This window comes from Anguilla anguilla, chromosome 18, assembly GCF_013347855.1.
Source record: "Anguilla anguilla isolate fAngAng1 chromosome 18, fAngAng1.pri, whole genome shotgun sequence".
NCBI classification, from domain to species: domain Eukaryota; kingdom Metazoa; phylum Chordata; class Actinopteri; order Anguilliformes; family Anguillidae; genus Anguilla; species Anguilla anguilla.
The window spans coordinates 14343029-14366145 of record NC_049218.1 but is presented as its reverse complement, the minus strand read 5'-3'; the positions used below and the strand labels follow the sequence as shown (position 1 = coordinate 14366145).

Genomic DNA, 23117 nt, shown 5'->3' with positions numbered 1-23117 from the left:
GGGGTGGATCCTAAACCTGCGTGGTTGCTTCAATTATAGTTACAAGATGAAGACCTGAGCACTGCATTTTCTACATCATTCGACACGCCGGGATACCATATTGCTGTCAGAGACCGATTTCATTTGCAGACCACTGCTCATTGTGGCTATAGAGTTCCTATACAGCTGCAGCAGTGGTTGTTGGGAAGTGGAAAAGAAAACAAAGATATTTCTGCTATTAACAAATCTGGTTACAATGAAGCGTAGAAAGATCGCTGTAGCGGCTGGATTCTGTTTGTCTTTCTTTTTGGGCACGTTGATGAATTTATTGTTTATCCCGGGGTTTGACCATCACCAGAATCACGGCGACAGGGTGCATCGATTCTACCACGAACAGCGGCAGCGCGTCTTGGACGGCTCTAAGCTTCACGTCAGAGACTCAGGCGCTGCAGCCCTAGTCGAACTGAACAGCGAGCCCACGACCAGCAGCCGGCGGCGCCTCGACCTCCAGCTGCAGATCCGAGAGAGATACGACGAGGTGCTCCGGTATCGCCAGCAGCAGTCGTCCTGGTTGGGAACTGGAAACCCTGTTCGACCGCTGGAGCGGAGGAAGCTTATGGATCTGGCACAGAGGAACAATTGGGAGTCAAATAAAGGGACGGAGAGAATAAGCAACCAATATATGGATTCTCACCATCGGCTCTCGCCTTCAGAATCTCTGTACACGAAATCCAGGAAAGATTTTGCCATGAATACAAGGACCATTAACGGCACACAGATGCTTGGTTGCAGCAGTATAGACAATGTGACCGATGTGCAGTATCTCGGCTCCGGCTACACCAAGGCAGTGTATAAGGCAGCCGTGAACAACACCCTTTCGGTGGCTCTAAAATCCGTGGATTTCGGTGGGCACGACATGGAAAATTGTGTGAAGAAATATGGCTCAACTGCAGACTGCTACAGACTCGCATCTTTCAAGATTATCAAAGAAATGACACTGATGGAACGATTGCAACACCCTAACATTCTGAAGGTAATTTCAATCAAGTAAATATGTCCGCTGTATTAATCCTATGCTAAATAAGTGACGTTCTAACATACTCACCAGGTTATAGAATATTCTAATCCTATTTCATCTTACATACTGGGCTGTGTTTCACTCTGAGTATTTAAGTAGACTAGAACTCAATCATTCATCGTTAACACACATTTAAGAGCTTTGAAGATGACAATTACCCAGTCTACCAAATGCAGCTTGTGTCTCTTAAGCTATTTCCACGTTTCCCAATCACTTTAGAATAAGAACTATCATAAATCACATTTTGCTTAATGACTGAAAAAGAGTCAATAGACGGTGTGAAAATTTACCCTGTGCGTGTCAAAATTAACACAAAGGTTTAACACGTTGGGCCGAGGTGTATTCAAGAGTGTTAAAAGGACTGAAAAAAGAAATAGTGATCGATGCGTAGGATAACTGCCTATGAGAAATGCGAGGTTACAGTTTCTTCAGAGCAAATTTAGTATGTAATTCTATTTGTTTTAAATTAAATATTTGTTTCATTGCAAGCGTTAACGTTATTTCAGGCTTATTACATGATATGCCCCATGTCCTTTGTTTTCTCCCCACTGCAATTCAGAATTTAGACAGATCATCTGAGGCTTCCCGGATGGTGAGCGCGAGCCGCTATGCTGCCCCGGGCAAAGCTCTCAGCTCTGCTCCGTCTCGTGTTTATTTGCTTGGGGGAAGTTCTGTAGCAGCCAAATCCTTTGGGAACTCGTAATCAACTCTTGTAAACAACTGGGGAAAGCGATTTTCTTAAAATCTCACAACCTTTTCTTTAATCCATTTTTGGGCCAATAGACCTATATTAAAACAGCGCGCCAATTAAGCATTTAAGAAACTGTATAAAATGGCCATAGTTTAGTAGCCTAATATATCGATTTTAATCAGTAAGCATACACACACTTAGAACAATAGGCTATATTTACATGATCACATTTTCTTCAAAGCTTTCGATTTTATAACTTACGTGGGCCTATAACAATCTAAACCCGCCACGAGAAGGACGATACAAGGCTGTAAAATTAATGGCATGAATTTTGGACTTTTTCCAAAAAAGGAATCAGAAACACCGACAGACAAGCCGTGTTGCTTTTCTAAACAAATGTCCATTTAAATTTGGGGACCTGGTGATATTTTAAACAGGGGTCACACGAGAAAAACACAGACAAGAAGTGACCGTTAAATTGAAGTGGCAGCTCAGGCCAGGATGAATTCATGCGGTATCTGCACAGCTTGAGGCCAACATAACAGGAACCCAATTAAGATGTTCAAACAAAGCAAACCGGTCGACAGCTTTTAAAAATGCGGACGTACGAAACTCAGCCATTCTGCATGTAATTGAAGGATGGACAAGAAGACGACCGGTGCCTGTAAAATTTTTGTTCCCTGAGCGCTTGTGAAATGTCTGTTGGACGTGTTAAAAGCTACATGCTTCTCAGAACGAAACTAAAATAATAATAGGCTACTTATAAGTTATTGATGGTGTGTTATGAGATCTAGGCTACGTATATAGGCATATTGTAGTGTTTAATCCTGACAAATGGGCTAACATACCATTTTAAAATTTGACAACTTGATTTTTTTTCAACAGAAATATATTTGAATATATAGCAACCATCCGACGAGTTTCACTGGATGTATGATTAATTTAGGCAGCGGATTCAATTATATAGCCTACATAATGAGAAATCAAGGAACATGACATAAATTAGATTGCCTTAAATTATTTTATAAGTTTCTCATTTTTAGTTTTTGTTTCAAATTAATATAGCCTACAAATTTTAAGTTTAACTGAATAGCCTTATGAGGAAACCTTTAAATAATTTGCTCATAATGAGAAATGTCTGTATTTTATTCTGAATTTTACAAGCTAGATGACTTTATTAAAACTAAGGTTAGTCAAAAATAATTATATTTAGTGTATGGGTGTATATCTCAACCGAGTAGCCCCAAAAGTTGGTAAACTTATTAAGGGAGTGAAGCTGCAAAATTGTACGCGTATTCTATTTCATGGCAAAGATAGATTGACGGAATTAAAGAAGCTACAGAAGAGAATTTCCTAAACATTATGAAATCGTTGCATCCTCTTCTACTTTCATCTAAATATTTTATTTTAGTATATATTGATCTCGTCTAGATAATAACTTGTATAAACAAATATATAGGCTAATGCTACAAAGGTGTAGATTGAATTAAAATTATTGTGTTCTTTAATATGAATACTTGCTGCTTAAAAATAGGACCTATATTCGTATCCCCTCTACCCCGATTTAAGTAAAATGGAACATACATTAAACATTAAAATAATACTAACAGCTGCATTAGTAAATCAAAAATAAAAACACGGCTTGCATGGTGCATATTTATTTTCAATTTTAATATAACCGAAATTGTTACATGTAAACAGTTTAGATCGGTTATATGGCCATACATTGCAGGTTTTCATTAATCAGGACTTGTCAACCGTGGATTTTTTTATGACTGTATGACACTGATGACTATATGAAACTAACTAAAATATAAGAAAAACATTAAGAAAAAAATATGTGGACTATTCAATGGAAGACAGTTTGAATTTCCCTTTTAGCGTTTCACGGTTTCAACCGTTAACTTTTCCCGACAAAGTCATGTATTTTTTCCCAGGACTGAAAGCGTAGGCTAGTTCTTTACATGCTTTTGAAAGGGTTGGATTAAAGGTTCGGGGAAATAAGGGGGCATATTTGTCCAGCAGGTCCCCTCTCGCTCCGATTATTTCTAGTTATTCTGCGGCCGAAACGGCTCTATAATTATGTTGCTTGCTGGCAGTGCTTTTGTTGTCCTTACGACGACTTTACAACCAAAACAATCCTTGGCAAAAATACTCATCATTGTGAAAATGTGTGGGAGCAGGCTGACCAGGGGTCAAGGGTGACAACCGCGTTCCTTCCACTCAGAACCGCCTGTCTGCGCATCGTACGGCTTTTACATAGCGCATATATGAAAGTGGCCTGCAAGAGATGCAACACTCTGCCAAATGCATGCGCTCACGCGCTGAATTAGAGATACTTGTTATGTTTGGGCTCTTTGCATGTGTGTATTCCATTAACGTGACATGAGGTGATTTATAGTAACAGTGGAATATTTTTTGTAATGGAGGCAAATTGCTGCCGAATAAAATACTTACTGCCTTCCCATTTAATCTACTGGTACATATAGAAACTGTAGCGTCTGCTTATAGTCTTTGTTTAGGTGCATGCTGAAAGCACTTGGTCACAATTAATTGAACTCAATCCTTCTCACTTTACTTGAACAAAGACTCCAGTAAGTACAGTTACAACGGCATACAAACACACGCACACAAACACGCACACACATACACGCATATATATTTATATATATATATATATATATATATATATAATGGAAACAAAATTGTACTTTTGTGGGAACAAACTGACCTGGGGTCAAGAGTGAATGTGTGTTCCCTCAGACACAGAATTCTATATATACATATTTTATTTATTTATACAAAAAAATTTACCAATCTGAATTTCAGTCATTGGAGATCACAATGTTACATCGCACTGCTTAATTAACCATTTAAATTATTGCACAACATTACCTTTTATGTTTTTCTGCAAGTGAGAATTTCGGTCATATTCATTAGAGATCAAAATGCTGTCAAAAGCACATTGTCATTCACCTGATTGGTGATGAGGACGATGATGCTCGGGGGCCCTGTGGCTGCAGTGGGCCGCGTCCTGGTGCTGCAGAGGAGGGGGCAACGTTGCAGACCAGCGAGGCGAGGGGCACACCTGCTGTATAAATAGCCGTGATTGATATTGGTGGTCTGAGGGGGGGGGGTGTGCTTGGGGCTCTGGGAGTGTTTTGGGGGTGGGGGGCTGTGTGTGAACACGTGTCTCTGCGCAGCGCACTGCTCTGTGTGGCTTGCCCTTGCCCTCCTCACTGTTAGCCTGAGTGTGAACAAGACGGATATGAGCAGATCAGAGCGGGAGATAGGGAAAGGCTTCTCGGCCTCTGCCCAGAGTGTTCGGAGAGGTGGGAGTGGGGGGCCAAGGCCTTCACGGTGGTGGTGGTGGTGTTTGGGGGGGGGGGGATGAAGGGGTGGGGGGGGGGGGGGCGGCGGGCAGCACAACAGAAATGGTCCTCTGATTATGACCATATATCATGACTCTATTTACATTAACAGATGACATTGCTTAAACAGTTTCCTCCTCCTTTGGCCTTTTAGTAGAGCCCACCATCAGGTCTGGAAATGAGTGACCAGGTCGTGTTAATGAGAAACTGGGTGGCATGTGTGTGGGGGGGTGAGGGGGGAGTCGTGGAGGGAGTGGGGGTCAGAGTCAACCTGCGGGCGCAATTAAGACAGGGTAACACTTTACCCCCCCCCCCCTCCCCGCTGGAAGGAAGCAGAGAGAAATGTGGAGTTCTCTTCTCGTTTCCCGTGTCCCAGTTCCTGATTAAACTCGCTCAGACTCTACGGGCCCCTTTGCAGGAGTCCCTCGCACCTCCACCTCCACAACTGTATAGACCACCCCCCCAACAAATTACTTCTTTTCCCCCTATTTGGAATGAGTCTATATTAGCATGCGTGGATATTCTGGCAGCATCTGCCCAACCTAAACTAATAAATAATGTACGTGCTGTGCTCTATATTGCTAACAAAGAACAGACACTTGGTTACATTAATACAGTTTATACTGTATTTGTAAGAGTTCAATCTTGTACTTGCGTGAACTCAGTAATGGTTAAATTAGTGCTGAGCATTTTACTGTATAGAGCATATTTACTGTTTGTTGAAACTTCTTTTTAGATGCGAGATTATTTTCAGTTAGAGACAGACGTTTGTGCCTTTGCGTGCCAGTGTTTTCCGCAGCGCGCGAGCTTGCTTTTCCCTCTTCCTCTTTTTCTGTGCTGGAACGGGTGTTCGGTTCCGTGAGTGCAGCAGTTGCAGGGTTGGGGTAGTGTGCGATCTGCCCGCTGTTCTCTCCGTTTCTCCCTTCCTCCGTCTGGCTTCTGCTTTTGCACTCCCAGCCCCTGCTGCAGAACCATCGGAAAATAGCGGACGCAGACACAGTGCTAACCGTGTTAGGTGAGAGGACATTTTTTCGCAGTGTCTCACCAGCGGGCTGGCTGCCTGTGCTCCCGCGGTCAGCTCAGTCTTTCATCATGCCTCAGCCACTTCATATTTTTGCAGTTTTATTAATAAAAACAATGCCAAATTAATGCTTTGAATGAAGTCTGTTCATCAAACTCTATTCCCTGTTAAAGACAGTTGTGATTTTTGGTTCAGAAGTAATTTTCTTATACCCTTTAAACACAAGGTCAGCTCCATTTAATGTTTGAAATTTTTATTGAAGAAATGATATATTGCCAAAGACAAATGATGTCAATGAGGCAACATAAATCCAAGAAAAAGTCCTTGCTTTGCAGTGGAGTCGTATCCACACATACAGTAAAAGTCTCAGCATTAAATCAACTCAATATGAGGGTAATGGGGACCAAATGTACTCTATTAGAGTTAAAAGTGCTCTTTCAGCGTTGGTTTTTGCACTGACCATTTTGCTGTGTAGACTTCAGGCACAGCACAGTTTATCTAGTGAAGTGTGAGCTTGGGACATTAATGGGGAACACACACACACACACACACACACACACACACACACACACCTGGAACCCCCAGCAAACATAATACTGCATTACCTTCAACTTCAGAGGCGCTAACAAAGCCCATGCATTTATCTTATAGATAAGCTTTTATTTAGCCTTTCGGTCAGTCCTGCCGTGACCCTAACCCTCCACCCCCTAAACCCCTTCTTCCTCCCTTGGCACGCCAGCCCCCTCCCCCACCAACACACCCTCCCACCCCATCCCTAGTGTACACAGTCCCGCCAGTAGACGTCTGAATTTTTCCTCTTTTTTTTTTTTTGTTGAGAAACTGAACAAGCGTGTCGGTCTCTGTGCTCATTTTGATTTGAGGCCAGGGCGTCCTCATTAAAAAAGTGTGGCGGCGGGAACAGCCGGCTCTGCCCGGCCCCTCAGTTTGTTTACACATTAATAGTGAGTGACACAGAAACGGTCTCGTACAGTGCTGGTTTGTTAGTGCGTCAGACAGCGCGGTGCAGATGATTGGGCAGGGTACCGACGGGGCGTTTCGCTGTGCCCCGCCAGTCTGTGACTGCCTTGTCTACAGAGCCAAGGTGCCAGCTCCTGCCTCACAGTGCTCTGACCTTACTGCCCTGTGGCCACTCTCTACTCTGGACTCTGTGTGTTCCAGTCTCAGTGTACTCTGACCTTACTGTACTCCAGCGTCTTTCTACTCCAGCCTCTCTCTGTTCTGGCCTGTCTCTACTCCAACCTCTCTCTGTTCTGGCCTGTCTCTACTCCAGCCTCTCTCTGTTCTGGCCTGTCTCTACTCCAACCTCTCTCTGTTCTGGCCTGTCTCTACTCCAACCTCTCTCTGTTCTGGCCTGTCTCTACTCCAGCCTCTCTCTGTTCTGGCCTGTCTCTACTCCAGCCTTTCTCTGTTCTGGCCTGTCTCTACTCCAACCTCTCTCTGTTCTGGCCTGTCTCTACTCCAGCCTCTCTCTGTTCTGGCCTGTCTCTACTCCAGCCTCTCTCTGTTCTGGCCTGTCTCTACTCCAACCTCTCTCTACTCCACCCATACCCTACTCCAGCCTCTCTCTACTCCAACCTCATCACATTCTGTCCTCTCTCTACTCTCTCTTCTCAGGTCTGGCGTTTATTCCACGTCCTCTCTCTCCTCCCTGTCTCTGGCACTACTCTGCTGACTCACTCTCTCCTTCTTTCCCTCTTTCCCTCTTTCACTCCCCTGTAGAAAAGGAAATACTGCCAATTGATCGCCCTGTAGGGTCTGTTTGCTTCATGAAAAGTTTGTTTTCGCACTTACTTCACCTCCTGCAGTTTAATAATTTCGGGCTGAAATTATTTTTTTTCTTCTTCCTCTCTCTTAAAACACTAATGAACACACCTTTATTTGAAGTAGAATAGGGTGGGATTTAACTGTCTTGATGATTTGATGAGAGAAACTGTCACCGCTGAAGTTTAGAACCTGACACATCAATTCAGTCCACCTCAAAAAACAGCACCTAGTATTTTATTTGCTTGTTTTTTTCCTAAAACAAAAATTAAAACTGTGAGTTTAAATAATGAAGATAAGATAAAGCAGATAAGAAGATAAAAATCCCCATGGATTAGGAACTTCACCTATTATGTTGAGACAGGACAGAGAATTCACTGAGCGCAGACCTGAAGACAAACAAGTTGGCATCGAATTCAGAGCAGACAGATCTCTTCCTGGCACCTGTGCGGGTCTTATCTCACTGAAGAGCCCTGAGAGCAGCCAGCAAATCAGGGATGGCGGCCGGCGTTGGCGCAGTCACGATCATATGAGAATATGTTTTCTCCCACTGCTGACTTGTGGAGGGAGGTTCTGTGTTCAAACGTACACGCAGGAGTCCCAAGTCAGGCATATACAAATGCCAAAGAAACCTCTTGCGGTCAAACCAACCATAGGCTGGGCAAAGCATTCTGGGGAATGCTGTTCCTATACACAGCATGTGTCACATAGCCGTCGCCGAGGGACTACGCCGCGACCTGCGCGTAGGCCGCCTCTCGCATGGTTTGCAGTCCTGGTTGTCCCGCCGCTCAAAAGCCAGGCCTGCGCTCCTGCTAAACTCCTCTCCGTTAGGAGCGCCTCTGCTGCCAGCTCTCTCTGCTGCCGCAGTCCATAAAGATCAGGAAGCGCGGCTCGGCCTGCGCCACCTCGTTATGCGCCAAGACCCCGTCCATAAAAACATTACCGGCTGCTTCTAAATCTTTCCTTCTCCAAAACCTAAAAAATGTTTTAACAGTTCATTTCCACGCATTAATGAAAACATATCGATTTGTTTTTTTACATTTTGAAATTGCTTGACGTTTGAGTATGTTTCACAGGCCCATTGTATTTCTCATTTAAGTCTACTACTACTACAGTTACAACTACTATGTGATTTTATTGGCCTGTTATTATTCTTGACTTCTGTCATGTCAGAATTGTGTGATACATGGTAGATAGTAAAATAAATGAATGTATCAGTTGATACTTTATAGAGTGCAGTCAGAATGCTCATAGCACTGTGGCCTGCTTAGTATTACTAGTACAGTGTAACACTGCTATGGAGAAAAGAGTGGAAAAAATAACCTCTTTTTATATATAAAAAAAAAAGTAAGGTAGAAAAAAATGTAGAATACAGTGTCTTTATTTTATTTAGGGTGTAGTGAATTCTGGATTTGTAGTTAAAAGCTGTTACAGTGCAGGTTGGTTTTGCTTTTCTTACTGCTCCAATTTCGTGGCACTTCATCCCGAGTCGCTACTTTGGCAGAAACGAGCTTTAGGAAACGTTAGTGAGAGCCGAGTGGCAGACCTGGTGTGACGTTCGGAGAGGTGACGTCGCTGGAAAAAGCGTCTCCAGAGGGCTGCCGTCACAGGTGGCTTCAAACGCTTTCGAAAAAACAATATTCATAAAACGCGATCGGAAAGAACATGTTCTGCGCTTTGTCACAGGCGGTTAGCTGCAACTTTCCACCGTCAAAAAAAAAAAAAAAAAGGGGTGACTCAGCGGTCAGAGCCAGCGGGTGTGTGCGGCTGCCCTAACAAATTGAATAACCTGCGCCTAACGAGCCGTCCTCCTTTCGGCCCGCAGCTCTTCGGCTACTGCTACCAGGACAGCAACGACATCCGCGACACGGTGACCGCCATCACCGAGCTGGGCAGCCCGCTGGAGATGATTCAGCTGCTGCAGACGTCCTGGGAGGAGCGCTTCCGGGTGAGTGGGCGGGGTCTCGGACGCGCGGTTCTGACGCTCCATCTGTCACCCCCCTGTCATTCCCGACACATAGTGTCATAGCTTGCTGTATAGTCTTTCCTTTCCTTCTAATTCCCTTCACACGTCTCTAACGTATCGTGCCTCTTTATTTTCTTTAGTATTTAATTTAGTATTTCTTTTCCTGTAGTCTCTGAGTCTTGTGTTTCACTTTTGAACTGCCCCCTGAATTATACGCTTCAAAGACATGGCAGTTTTAGTGCAATCGCAGGCAGAGGGACCCTGCTGCAGCTCTTTAAATGTGCTGGAAGTTTTGCTTGTGCTCATAGCTGGTGTACTCCACAGAGCTCATAGCCCCTAAATACCCCGTAAGGATGGGGAAGAGGCTGCTGAATTAACACTGAGCCCCTCAGATAGCGGGCGGGCAGGGAGGCCCAGGGAAGTTGGGCCTGGCGGGGCCTGTCTGAGTGAGGCAGATGGGGGTGGGGCGAGCACTGGGAGATTCCACCAGAACTTCCTGTCGCTGAGCGCATGACCCCGAGGAGCTTCCTGTCCGTCGAAGCGCTGCTCAGTGCCGGGGCCGCCGATCGCTATCGCAGCCGCAGCCTCTGTAATTATTTCCTATTGCTTCCTGTGGCTGGGGACCGTCCTGCCCGTGCAGGAAGCGGTCACTCCAGCGCACAAATCAACAGGATGACAGACACAGGGCAGCTGGCTGTTCTGGGCTCTGTGACAGGGTAACTGGCTGTTCTGGGCTCAGTGACACAGGGTAACTGGCTGTTCTGGGCTCAGTGACATGGGGCAACTGGCTGTTCTGGGCACAGTGACACGGGGCAACTGGCTATTCTGAGCTCAGTGACACAGGGTAACTGGCTGTTCTGGGCTCTGTGACACAGGGTAACTGGCTATTTTGGGCTCTGTGACAGGGTAACTGGCTGTTCTGGGCTCAGTGACACAGGGTAACTGGCTGTTCTGGGCTCTGGGCTCTGTGACACAGGGCAGCTGGCTGTTCTGGGCCCAGTGAGACAGGGTAACTGGCTGTTCTGGGCTAAAAGTCTAAAAGGCACAGATATAATTAATTTATATGTACAGTTTACTCTGAAAGTATTGGGGCGGTGACACAGTTTTGTTCTTTTGGCTCTGTACTCCAGCACATTGGATTTGAAATGAAACATTGAATATGCGGTTAAAATGCAGGCTGTCAAATTTAATTTGTGGGTATTTACATACATCAAGTGATCCATTTACGAATTACAGCCTTTTTTATACATGCATGTCTGTCCTATTTCCAGGAGATTTCCAAGGCATTGTTGCTGTTCGTAATGTAGAGCAGAAATTTTTAAATTGCTTTCACTTGCTCATAAAAATCACTTACTTTCCCTAAATGCCTCAGTAAATGTCCTTTCAGTCCACACACTGATTTAGAGATCCTTCAGGAAATAAAAAATTTAAAAAAAGCTTTTGGCAAAAACAGCTGGAAAGCCTCCCCTGTGTGAGGCAGCTCTGCTCCAGACCAGATAAATTTGCAGGTAACTCATCGCATCCTCCCTCTGGCCCAGTGTTGTGTGGGCAGCAGGGCAACATTGCTGGAATGTTCCGTGAGCATTATGAGCTCAGTCAGTGCACGAGCTGGCTGTGATTGTGGTCGTGTCGGGGAGTGGGTTCTCCGCCTCCCCGCCTGTCGTGGCCTATCAGTCTGTCGGTCTGTCGGTCTGTCGGTCTGTCAGTCTGTCGGTCTGTCGGTCTGTCGGTCTGTCGGTCTGTCGGTCTGTCGGTCTGTCGGTCTGTCGGTCTGTCGGTCTGTCAGTCTGTCAGTCTGTCGGTCTGTCGGTAGGTCTCCTGTGACGGGTTTTGTGCCGGGGCCCCCGCCGCTTCCCCCCTCTGCCTTACAATTCGGGGGAACGCTCCACAAACGCTTTTCCAACATTTGCAATTCATATGAGGCGTTAATGGACTCGGGGGACGGGACGCCGTAAATCCAGTGAATCTCAAACAGCCCATTTAGGTCTGCAGCCATTTCCTGCGAGCGCTGACGAACGCTTTTATACTCGCCAGAACCCAGCGAGCTGCCACGCCCCACTGCCGCTCTCTCTCCCCCAGCCCAGCCAGCCGCGCGTGTGCGTGTGTGTGTGCGTGTGTGTGCGTGTGTGTGTGCGTGTGTGTGTGTGTGTGTGTGTGAGAGAGAGTGTGTGTGTGTGCGTGTGTGTGTGTGTGTGGGAGAGAGTATGTGTGTGTGCGTGTGTGTGTGTGTGTGTGGGAGAGAGTATGTGTGTGTGCGTGTGTGTGTGTGTGAGAGAGAGAGAGAGAGAGAGAGAGAGAGAGTGAGTGAGTATGTGTGTGTGTGTGTTTGTGAGAGAGGGAGAGTGCGTGTGTATAGATCTGGGTGCTTCCAGGAGCATTTCATTATAATTAATACTTTAAGACAGCCTATTTTGACTTCTTCACAGACTCAGCAGAGATTGTGCAGCTGGCGGCTGTGGCTTTTAATGTATTTGCGGTGTGCGGTGGAGGGAAAAAAGAAAAGAAAACCGCTCCTGCTTTCAACTGCTCCGACAGCACCTAGCCAGGCCGGGAAGGGACTCAGAGCGCACCCTGCACCACCCTCCCCCCCCCCTCACCCATCCTGGTGCCCCCCACCGCTCAATCTTCTGACCTTTCCAAGTCGCTCTTAATTCCAAGTACATTAAAGGCGGCTTTTGTGCGGCTGAAAGGAGCGAGCCGTGTTTGGTTCCACCCCCCCCCCCCCAGCTCTCTCTGTTCTCGGGGGCTGCGGATAGTCGTTATTGTCAGCGCGCTGGGTCTCCGACCCCCTTGGAGCCCCCCTCTCGCCCCTTGGGCACAAAGGGAGAGGCCTAATCCCTGGGCCTCACACACACAGGAGTGGTCTGCTAAGTGCTGTCATGGGTGGGGGGGGGGGGGGGTAGGGGGGTAGGGGGGCGGGCGAGGGGGGGGTGCTCCTCTCAGTCAACTTGTTCACTCCGCACACAATCACCGTGACAAAGGCAACCTGGTCTTGCTGAATTGGGGTGGTGAGGAATTGAGTTAGGCAGGAGGCCAGATTTAGGATGGAGGCGGGGGGTGGGTCATGGGGCATGGGTGTCAGAAAAAGAGTGTGGCTGCAGGGGAGTGTTCAGGGTGGGGAGGAGGGGGGGGTGTCCAGACGTTGCTAGGTTGCTAGGGAGACTGAGGATGTGGAAAAGCTGGACTTATCTCCCTTCCTCCCAAGAATTACTGGGATTTCTCCATTATTATCTCTGTTATCATCTCTTCTTCTCTTCTCTTCTCTTCTCTTCTCTTCTCACCCTCCTCCTCATTGCTAAAAAATATTCTTCCCATATTCTGCCTTCATCTCTCCCTCTGTTTTTCTCTGTCCTCTCTAGAGAACCTTTTTCAGTTCGGTCAGTCCCGGAAATGGATTTAAATTCAATGAAGTAATTGAATAATGACGCAAGTCCCCAAAGTGTGGTCCCCGAGGGGCCCTAAAACAGGAGCCCCGTGTTTACCCAGGATGCCCTGCTCTCTGCAGATCTGCCTGAGCCTGGTGAGGCTGCTGCACTACCTGGCGCACTCGCCGCTGGGCTCGGTCACGCTGCTGGACTTCCGGCCGCGCCAGTTCGTGCTGGTGCACGGCGAGCTGAAGGTGACCGACCTGGACGACGCCAGCGCCGAGGAGACGCCCTGCTCCGCCCCCGCCGACTGCGTCATGGAGTTCCCCGCGCGCAACTTCACCCTCCCCTGCAGCAGGGGGCGCTGCTCCGGCATGAACGAGAAGAGGAACCTCTACAACGCCTACAGGTAACAGCATAGATATATGTGCGTGTGCATGTCATAGTAGAAATCTATGCATTTGCACACGTGCGTGCATGCATGAGTGCATACACATGAACACACTTGCACATTTATATGATGCATATTTATATGATGTACATGCTCACTGTTTGGCTGAGTGGTGATACACCTGTACTGGTTTGCAGGTTCTTCTTTACCTACCTGCTGCCTCACAGTGCCCCACCGGCCCTGAGACCGCTATTGGACAAGATAGTGAACTCCACAGGTGAGTGTGCAGCACCTGGCCCCTCCCCCCAGCCAAAGGCACAGTATATGTGTGATACTGAGTTCTGCTGCATCCTCTGCACACTGTATGGCCTGTCCAAGCCGGATGGGTTTTCGCCACACTGTGACTCATTCCCAACTGCCTTCTCCCTTCAGTCTTCTCTCCTTCCTTATTGCTCACACTCTCATTTCCGCTCCCTCCCTCTCTCTGTCTCTCTCACTGTTTCTCACATTCCATATATATACCGTGTGGCTTTTTCTGTGTCTCTGCCTCATGCTTCCGTCTTCTTCCTGTTTTTTCAGTTTTTTCCTGCTCTCTCTCATTTCATTCTTCCTCCTTTTCACTGTCTCTGCCTCCCTCCCTCCCTTTCCTCCTCCCTCTGCTTGTTGTGCTATCTCCATGTTCATCTGTGATGGTATGTCAGGCGGTGTTTGAAATCTGTTTTTCTGCGGTACAACAGGCCGTGAAGAAGCGGGCTGGGGCGGGGGGGGGTTGTGATTATATCTGGCCCTCTCAAGGTGGCTCGCACACAGCGTTCCCATTGCCCCCCCCCCCCCCCCTCCCCACCCCCCATCAACTCCTGTCCCCAAAAAATGTCATTAAAAGCCCACAATCTCCCCCCCTCCCCCCCCCCCACCTCGCCCCTAAATCATGGGCAAAAAAAACGAAACACTGTTGTCACCTCAGCTCCTCCCACTGTGAGCGGTCTCAGTCTGATATCTGAGGAGGGGGGGGGGGCGGGTGTGCCGTGACAAACTGCGTGCTACAGCAACAAAACATTATTTTTACGTCTCATTATGTAAGGCACATTATCATGATTGTTTGTCTTTGTGTAAATGTTGTATTGTTGTGTCTGTCTTGTATTGTTGACAGGTCGCTGTGCCTGCGCTGTTGTGCTAGTAAGCTGTTGTTGTGTCTGAGCGTTGTCATGTGTATTGTTCTGTCTCTATTGCTGTTGTTGTGTGTACGATTCACACATTGTTGTGTTAAGTATGTTGTGGGATATGTTGCAATGACCGTGTCGTTGCAATAACGGTATGTTGTTTGTTTTAAGGTGAGCTGGTCTGGGGGGTGGACGAGACCCTCGTCCAACTGGAGAAGGTGCTGCATCTGTACAAGAATGGCCTGTACCTGCAGAACAGCACACAGCCCCACAAAGCTGGTAAGAGCACCTTCACCTGTTCTGCACTGTCACCTCTATCAACACAGCTTCTCTTCCCTCTGTGGTCCATCAGCTGAGCTTTGGTGGAGGCATGGTTTTGTATGGTTGTGTAATTTATGTACAGGTAAATATCCAGTTTTAGAACTATCAATGAAAATGATATTAGTAAGGGCATTAGTAGGTAATAGTAGTAGTAGCTTAACACACAGGCACAGTCCTTCTCTTCACGGGGTGTTACATAAGCATATCGCACCCCAGTGTTCCCGTGTGTCCATATGCCAGCTCACATTTTGAAATGATTATGCTTAAGATCACATCCCAAATTCCTCTGCTGGCTGGTAGCACTAAGTACTGTTACATAACTGCACACTGTAGAGAACTCCCCTACACGCACACACACACACACACACACACACACATGCTCATCCATGCTCACATGCATACACACAGACACACACACACATACGCACACACACACACACACACACACACACACACACGCATACATGCACACACATGCTCTTCCATGCTCACCCTACACACACACAGGCAAGCATGTACAGACACACATGTGCACACATGCATACAAGTACACAAATGCTTGCACACTCACACAGATGCACACACACACAAACAGCAGTTCTCACGTGAAGCTCCAAGCTCTGCGCGCTGTTGAATCCGCTTCGAAGCTTTGGACCCTTATATGGGTGCTTAGTATCTTTGTGTCTTTGTTAATAGACTTGCCTGAGGCCTGTCAGGGTTGTGTTTCTCTGATGTGCTGATAGGAGAAATGAAATGTGATTATAAAGATTAAAATTTATATAACAGGGAGTGGGGGGGGGGGGGGGGTAGCTGGATGAGTCTCCATTGATATGCTGCAGAATCCTTCTGATGTTCCACCCCACCCACTCTCATCGCCCCCCCCCCCCCCCCCACCGTCTCTCACAAATTCACTTTCTCTCCCTGTTACCCTCCCTGGGTTTCTCAGCTCCTCTCCTCACTCCCTCTCTCCTTCTCTCTCCCTCTCTCTCTCCATCTCTCCTCGCCTCGCTCTGATGGCTGTGTAAGACACACGCAGACAGTTGTTGACTGATGAGGACGTTGGGCCCAGGAGCCATCTGTGCCTGGTTAACCCTTTCCCGAGCCGTGCGCTGCTGCCAGCCGGGTCTTCTCACGAAAAGCACCCGCATCTGTGTTCGTTCCCCTCGGCCTGTGTGAGCCCCTGCTCAGACGGCAGACCGCGTGGGGTTGGGACGAGTGGGTGGGTTTCGGCGGTTTTCCCGGTTATTTTGTAAGAGGAGTTCAGAGCCAGTCTCTCTGAGAAGGATGGGAGCAGTTGGCTGGTTTCTCTTAGCGGAAGTGCGATGAGGTTTCCTCAGTGAAAGGATGAAGCAGTGGGCGGGTGTTTCATCGTGCTTAAGTGCAGCAATGAGCACTGCGATGACTGCAGCAGAGCGGTTTGACTTAATCAGAGTAGAAATGAGCCTGTTCCTTCTGCTTCTTTTTGCAATAGAGAAGAGAAGAGCCACAGTTTTGCTTCGAGGATGAGAAAGGTGGAGCGAGAGGTGCCCTCTCTCTGTGTAGGAAAGGGGGGAAAAAGGGAGGATTGTGGGATGAAGGAGCGCTGGTCCAGATGCTCTTAGTGAGGCAGAGGAGCTGTGAGGTGGTTTCTCTGAATGAGGGAGAGCAGTGGGGCGGTTAATATCAGCAGCGAGGAAGAGGAGTGGGGTGAGGTGAAGCACTGAGAGCAGCAGGCCGGTTTCTCACTAGGAGCAGGAGCAGCGGAGCGGTCTGTCACGTTACGATGAGAGCAACGCTCGGGCGCTTTCACCCTCCGGAATGCCTCCCCTCAGTCACATGACCGCTGAGCGGTCGGGAGAGCGCGTGAGTCACCGCGGCTGCGAGCGCGTTTGAGCGAGGGGCCCCGGCCCCGGCCCCGGCCCCGCCGCTCCGCTGTGAGACGGGCCGTTGCAGAAAGGGAAAGGGCCGTAAAGCGTTCATTACCGCCATAAACCATCTAACGGTCCTGCTCGTGTGCTGGCGCTGCCCCCCTGTCTGCGCCTCGCGGGGCCCGGCTCCTCACCGCGGACAGGAAATCCCGCCGCGGTCCTCCGGAGGGCCCGGGCGTCCCGCTCCTCCGGTGTACACGCCGCCGCCCCGCTAAATCAGCCGGCTCTCTGAGGTCAGCAGCGCGTGTCCCTGAATGAGGCCCGCACCTGGGCGCTCGGTGGGCGGACCCCCGGTGAGTCACGGTCAGAGGCTGGGACTTCCTGTGTGAGAGAGAGGCTATGAGGAACTATGAAGGGCTATGAAGGGCTATGAAGGGCTATTGAGGGCCAGGAGGAGCTATGAGGAGCTATGAAGGGCTCCCTTTCTCCTTTGTCCCATCATCACAAGAGACTTTGGGCTGTGCAGTGTTGGCAATCTGTGTTACAAGATTACAGATGGATATTCACGATGAAAAAGTCACGCACTTACTTGTATTCCAAAGACAAAGGGATCATTTTATTTAACCATGTGACATTTTTAGGCGTTCTTCAGAACTGTTCTGTACACACAGACTCTCTCTCTCTCTCTCACACGCACACACGCGCACACACTCAAACACACGCACACAAAAACATACAAAAAGCACACAAACATTATGTTACTTGCTTTACAAAAACAGTTTATGCACACGCACTGGGCAGCTTGTGATTACAGTTGTGGAAACTGGGGACAAGTCAAACTGCTGAAGCAGGAAAACTCCTCAGAACTGGGCTAGAATAACAGGGCTGGGGGGCGGGCGGAGGGGGGCGGAGGGGGGCTCTGTTGCGGTTGATGAAATTGCCATTGTTTTACTATTACACTAAGCTGCAAAGGAAGCAAACCACGTCCACATGTCCCCGCAGAACATCCAATCAGAGAGGTGGAAAAACACAGCCCCGTCGCCGTCTCTCACAATTCAAACCAGACTGCGTAGGCCAGGACCTCAGTACCTCTGCTGGTTTTAATGTTGCAATAGGCTACATACGGATGTGGTTTTCAGATTTATTTTAAAAGCGCTGCTTTTCACCTCTCCTCCCTCTGTACCTGCTGTTTGTTTGTCTGAAGCGGTTGGCTCTCTCTTAGAGACAGCGCCAGGTTGTATTCTGGGGCCTGTACGGCGCTGAGAGTTGAATGGCGGAAAGGGCCGTGGCGGAAGAGGTGAATGGGGAGGTTGGGAAGGCAGGGGGAGGCTGGAGGTTCCTTTAGTTCGCCCGAATGGGAGTCTCCTCCGTTCAGCCCCTTCACATCTTTCTCTCTCTCTCTTTATCTTTCACTCCTGTTCAGTCTGGCTGCCTTTGGCCACTGTTGCCTGGAGACAGAGGAATGTATTGTGGCGGGGTCACGATGTGTGCTGTTTACAATGTGTGTTAAACTGAGTTGGGGAGGAGAATGGGGCGTGGGGGGCGTGGGGGGCGTGGGGGTGTGGGAGGGGGGGCGGGGTGTGGGAGGGGTGGGGGATAGAGCCGTGACTGGAGGAATCACGCGACATGAACAATTCGGGCTTGAATTAGCTAATCGGCACTCCTCCTGTCAGAAACACAATGAGCCCCCCGCCCGTCCCACCCACTGGAGAGACAATACTGGAGCTTGTAGTGCACGTGTACCCCACCATCCCCCAACACACACACACACACACACACATACACTCACACTCACACACACGCACGCACGCACACACACATACACTCACACACACACACACACATACACTCACACTCACACACGCACGCACGCACGCACACACGCACACACACACACGCACACACTCTCACACTCACACACACACTCACACACAAACACTTTAAAATATTTAGTGTTATAGTATATTCTTCTATCTTACAGTACATTTGATTCCTATCAGACTCCTATAAGCATTAGTTTCTCTATGTGTAAATTAACACTATACTGAGACACATGAACGCACGTACACACACACGCGCATTGTCCTAGCAGCTCTGTACCCTGCTTGTGCCAGTTCATGAGTGTGCAGTAATAAAACACAAGGTACTACATGGCCCTGAGTGTAACAGTAGGGATTCCCCAACGGGGTATCTCCCGTCTCCTAAATCCAATAAAGCCGGCACTGTTTCCCATCCGCTCAGACAGTGGGACCCACGGAATCTCCCCTTCTCATAGCTCTGAACCACTACAGCACCCTGGCCGCCGCCCAAAATCACACAAACAAGGGGAGTGGCCCGTATTCGCTGAAACAAGGATGATGTTGTTTGCTCATTAACTGGTGGCGCGTGAAAAAATGCGCGATTGCAGCTCTGTGCGGGCGGACAAAGAAAACAGGCAACAATGGATGTGCTCGCTTGCGCTCTTACTCTCGCTCTGAGCGCAGTGTGCAGCGACACGCTCTAACACAGCGGCGCGTTTCGGTGCATGAGCACCCAAAACACAGCGCATGGACACGTGCACGCTGTCGTGCATCTGTCCTCTAAGGAAAAGGGTTTTTTATTGAATGTGGTCTTTCAGTGTAAATTCACTTGCCATTGTCTCTCAACTGCAACCTCCTTTCACTCCTTATTCTCCCCCTTTTTCAATCCTCCTCTCCCCTGCTCTATACTGTACTCTCCTCTCCTCTTCTCTGTTCTCACCTCCTCTCCTCTCTTTCTCTTCTCTTCTCTCCTCACCTCTCCTTCCCTTCTCCTCTCCTCTCCTCTCCGCTCCTCTTCTCTCTTCTCTCCTCTCCAGTGGCCATATCCATAAAGCGTCTCAGTGTGGGAATTCTGATCTTGGATCAGGCTCCCCCTTCCGTGTCCTGCCCTTATCTCCTATGAGCTGAAATGCTGAACTGATCCTAGATCAGCCCTGGGTGCTTTGTGACTTAACGCGTGTCGTCCTTGTCTCCTGACAGAGTTCAAGCGGATGGCGGACATCTCCATTAGCGGCGAGAACTACCGCTGCTGGCCGTCCTATCAGCACGAGGGCTGCATGCTGTCCGTCTTCAGCGTCCGCGAGGCCATGAGCGTGTGCGAAAGCCACGCCCAGTGCCGCGCCTTCGTGATGACCAATCAGACCACCTGGACAGGTCAGCTGCCTGGCGCCTGTGTGCAGATAGTGTGTTATAGGTGTCATGTGCATGTGTGTGAGAATGTGTGTGTGTATGTGTGAGAGTGCGTGTTTTTGAGTGTGTGGATTAATGTGTATGTGGGTACGTATGTGTGTGTGTGTGTGTGTGTGTGTGAGTGTATGTGTGCATGCGAGTGTATACTTCAGTACTGAGTGTGAGCTGGTGGCTCTGGGAACAGGTACTGACAGACAGGTCACTGATCACACGGCTTCTGTGCAGAGGGACGGCGGCAGTAATAACTGCCTTCCTGCGCTTGTCTCTCCTCACCCCCCTCCCCTCCGCCCTCTCTACCCCCCCCCCCCCCCCACCCTCCACTGCTCACCGCACAGACACTTCATTAAAGACCAGACTGAAAGGAAGACTTCAGCACACCAATCGCTAATCTTTATTGAAACAAGCCCGTCTAGACCTAAGCCACTTTCACATTCCTGCTCTCTGTCCTCGCCCTCCCCCTCCTTCCTTTCTTCCCTCCTCTGTCTCTCTCCCTCTCTCTCTCCCTTTCTTTCTTTCTCCCTCTTTGTCTCTTCCTCTCTCAGCTCATTCTCTCGTGCATGTCCTGTCCCTTTCTCCTCGTAAAGCCGATTTAGCCCTAAATCCTTTGTTTTATAAGGTTGTACTTTGGCCACGGAAACTGACAAAGCTATTCAGAGCTGCTGAGATGTCAGAAGGGTTCTTGGTGAAGGGAGGCGGGAGGGTATTTCAGTATTTAGCAGCTGGCTTGTCAGTTATTGTTATAACTGTGGGGATATTTTAGGGGGTGCGTGGACCTTGTTTTGTTCACCCCGTTATTGTCGGCTGTTTTGATTGACAGTTATCCTCTCCTGATTTCCCCACAGGCCACCAGCTTGTGTTTTTCAAGACGGGCGCAGCCAGCCTGTCCCCCTCCCCGGGGAAGGTCACGTTCGTGCGGGTCAACAGCTGAGCACGGTCCCAAAGATGCTGGGGTTCTGGGAGAATCAACAGAACACTTTTGGGATGCAAACCCCCCCTGATACACCAGGAGGGACGTCGGGCAGAGGACCGACCCGGAGACACAGGACAGAGGGACAGAGGGATGGAGGGACGGAGGGACAGAGGGACTTTCTTGCACTAGTTGTACCCCCTCCGCACCCCTCCATCCAGGGCTCGAAACTGAACCAAAACAAGGCTCTTCAATGTGCAATAATGCCCAATCTGATGAAAATGTGACCATTGATGTTATTATTGTTGTTTGTGTTGGTTGATATCTGTGCTCTTATTGTTGTATCAGTTTAGTGAGCGCCTCCGTGTGCTTGCCTAAGGAGGTGCTGGAGGTTGGGGGGAGGGGTTGTGGGTTAGGGGAGGGGATTGGGGTTGGGGGGGAGGGGTTGGGGGTTAGGGGAGGGGTTTGGGGTTGGGGGGACGGGTTATGGGTTGGGGGGGAGGGGAGGGATTAGGGGGAAAGAGGTGGGTGTGGCACTTGGACGCTGCTGGCAGCACTGAGGTGACCTCAGTTCTCCCAGATAGAGAGGGGGAGGGGATTCCCGCATTTAATGACGTGGTCCTCTTCAACATCGGTCCCAGAGCAGCACTCTTTCCGGGTCGCGGTGTCTGTCATAAGTGGGGTGGTCCCTCTGGCCACGCCCATTTCCCTTTTCTCCTCCTCCTTCAGCTCTGGTCATGTGATCCCTAGCTGCCCGGGTCTGGGCTGTGTAGTTGTAGAAGGTTTTTTTTTCTATTGAATTGCCCTCTCTCTTTCCCTCTTTTTTCTCCATCTGTCTTTCTGTCTCCCTCTCTCTCTCCCTTTCTTTCCTTCCCTCTGTCTCAGCACCTCAGCACTTTCTCTAATGTGTCACAGGGTCCAGGCTCAATTGTGATGTCCCTTTTTCTTGGACAGTCACAATTTCTTAGTCTTAATCTTAAACATAATCTTTTTATGGTGGAATTGGTTTTGTTAGCAAGATCTTTAATCGCGATTGTGATTTTGATGGTTTAGCCATTGTGTTTGTTTCTGGATGTTTAGCTTTGTGTTCCTCTTGTGAGGCTGTACTGGGCAAACACCTTGAGCTAAAAGGGGGGATTTTGAAAAGAGGAGAGGATGAAGGGAAATGGTTTTGGAGGAGACTGTGCTGCTATGGGGTGGCCCTACTCCTCCTACGTTCACCCGTCCTGGTTTTGTTCTCTGGGGCAGGACACCAACCAGTGAATGAAGGAACTCATTGATTCTGGAAGTTTCCAAAGGAAACATGACATGAGTGTTAGGCTTGGCGACAGACCATGTCACCAGTTTTTGCTTTCAGTGAAAGCAAATGGCGAAGAAAAAAACGCTAAAGCTAAAAATGAATTCAGCAAAACTAAAATAACGTGATAAACATGTGAACATGTCTGTTGTTGCCTCTGTCAATATTTGCTGTATATAATGTCGTTGACGATGATGAGATGAATATTTTTATATGTAAAAATAAAAGAGCCATGCAGCATGTTCAGCTGCTCTTACCTGACATTTTATGTCTCTATACGTGTCTGTGTGTGTGTGTGTGTGTGTGTGTGTGTGTGTGTATGTGTGTGTGTGTGTGTGTGTGTGTGTGTGTGTGTGTGTGTGTGTGTGTGTGTGTGTGTGTGTATGTGTGTGTGTTTGTGTGTTTATAGTCACACAAACACAAAGTTGTAAGGCTGATTGGTCAATTAGAATGATTGTGATTGGTCAGCCAGTGAGCTCTGTTGGAGGACTAACAGTGTTGTTTTATTTCTTGCCCTTACAGTGTCAGGGCGCTGTTATCCTCGAACCTGGGCTCATCTCACACACCCCCAGTCTCTGTCAGTGCAGTGAGCTGAAGCCAACCCACCAACCCACGCAAACATGGCAAGCACAGGAATCAAATGTAGCTGTGGGTGTTAAAATCAGCAGAGAGTGAGAGAGAGAAACAGTGAGAGAGAGTGCATGTGTTTTTAAACCAAACACAATTTTATAA

The 23117-nt window shown here is 48.5% G+C and overlaps 1 protein-coding gene across 1 annotated transcript; it reads left to right on the top strand.

Moving 5' to 3' along the window:
* Nucleotides 1–235: 235 nt before the first annotated feature.
* On the top strand, nucleotides 236–21484 carry pkdcca (protein kinase domain containing, cytoplasmic a). The gene is made up of 7 exons (XM_035399432.1): nucleotides 236–1012; nucleotides 9748–9870; nucleotides 13394–13662; nucleotides 13842–13921; nucleotides 14976–15083; nucleotides 19972–20145; nucleotides 21024–21484. The coding sequence occupies exons 1-7, from the start codon at nucleotides 236–238 to the stop codon at nucleotides 21107–21109; spliced, it is 1617 nt and encodes a 538-aa protein (XP_035255323.1). The 3' UTR covers nucleotides 21110–21484.
* The last annotated feature ends 1633 nt before the right edge of the window (nucleotides 21485–23117 follow it).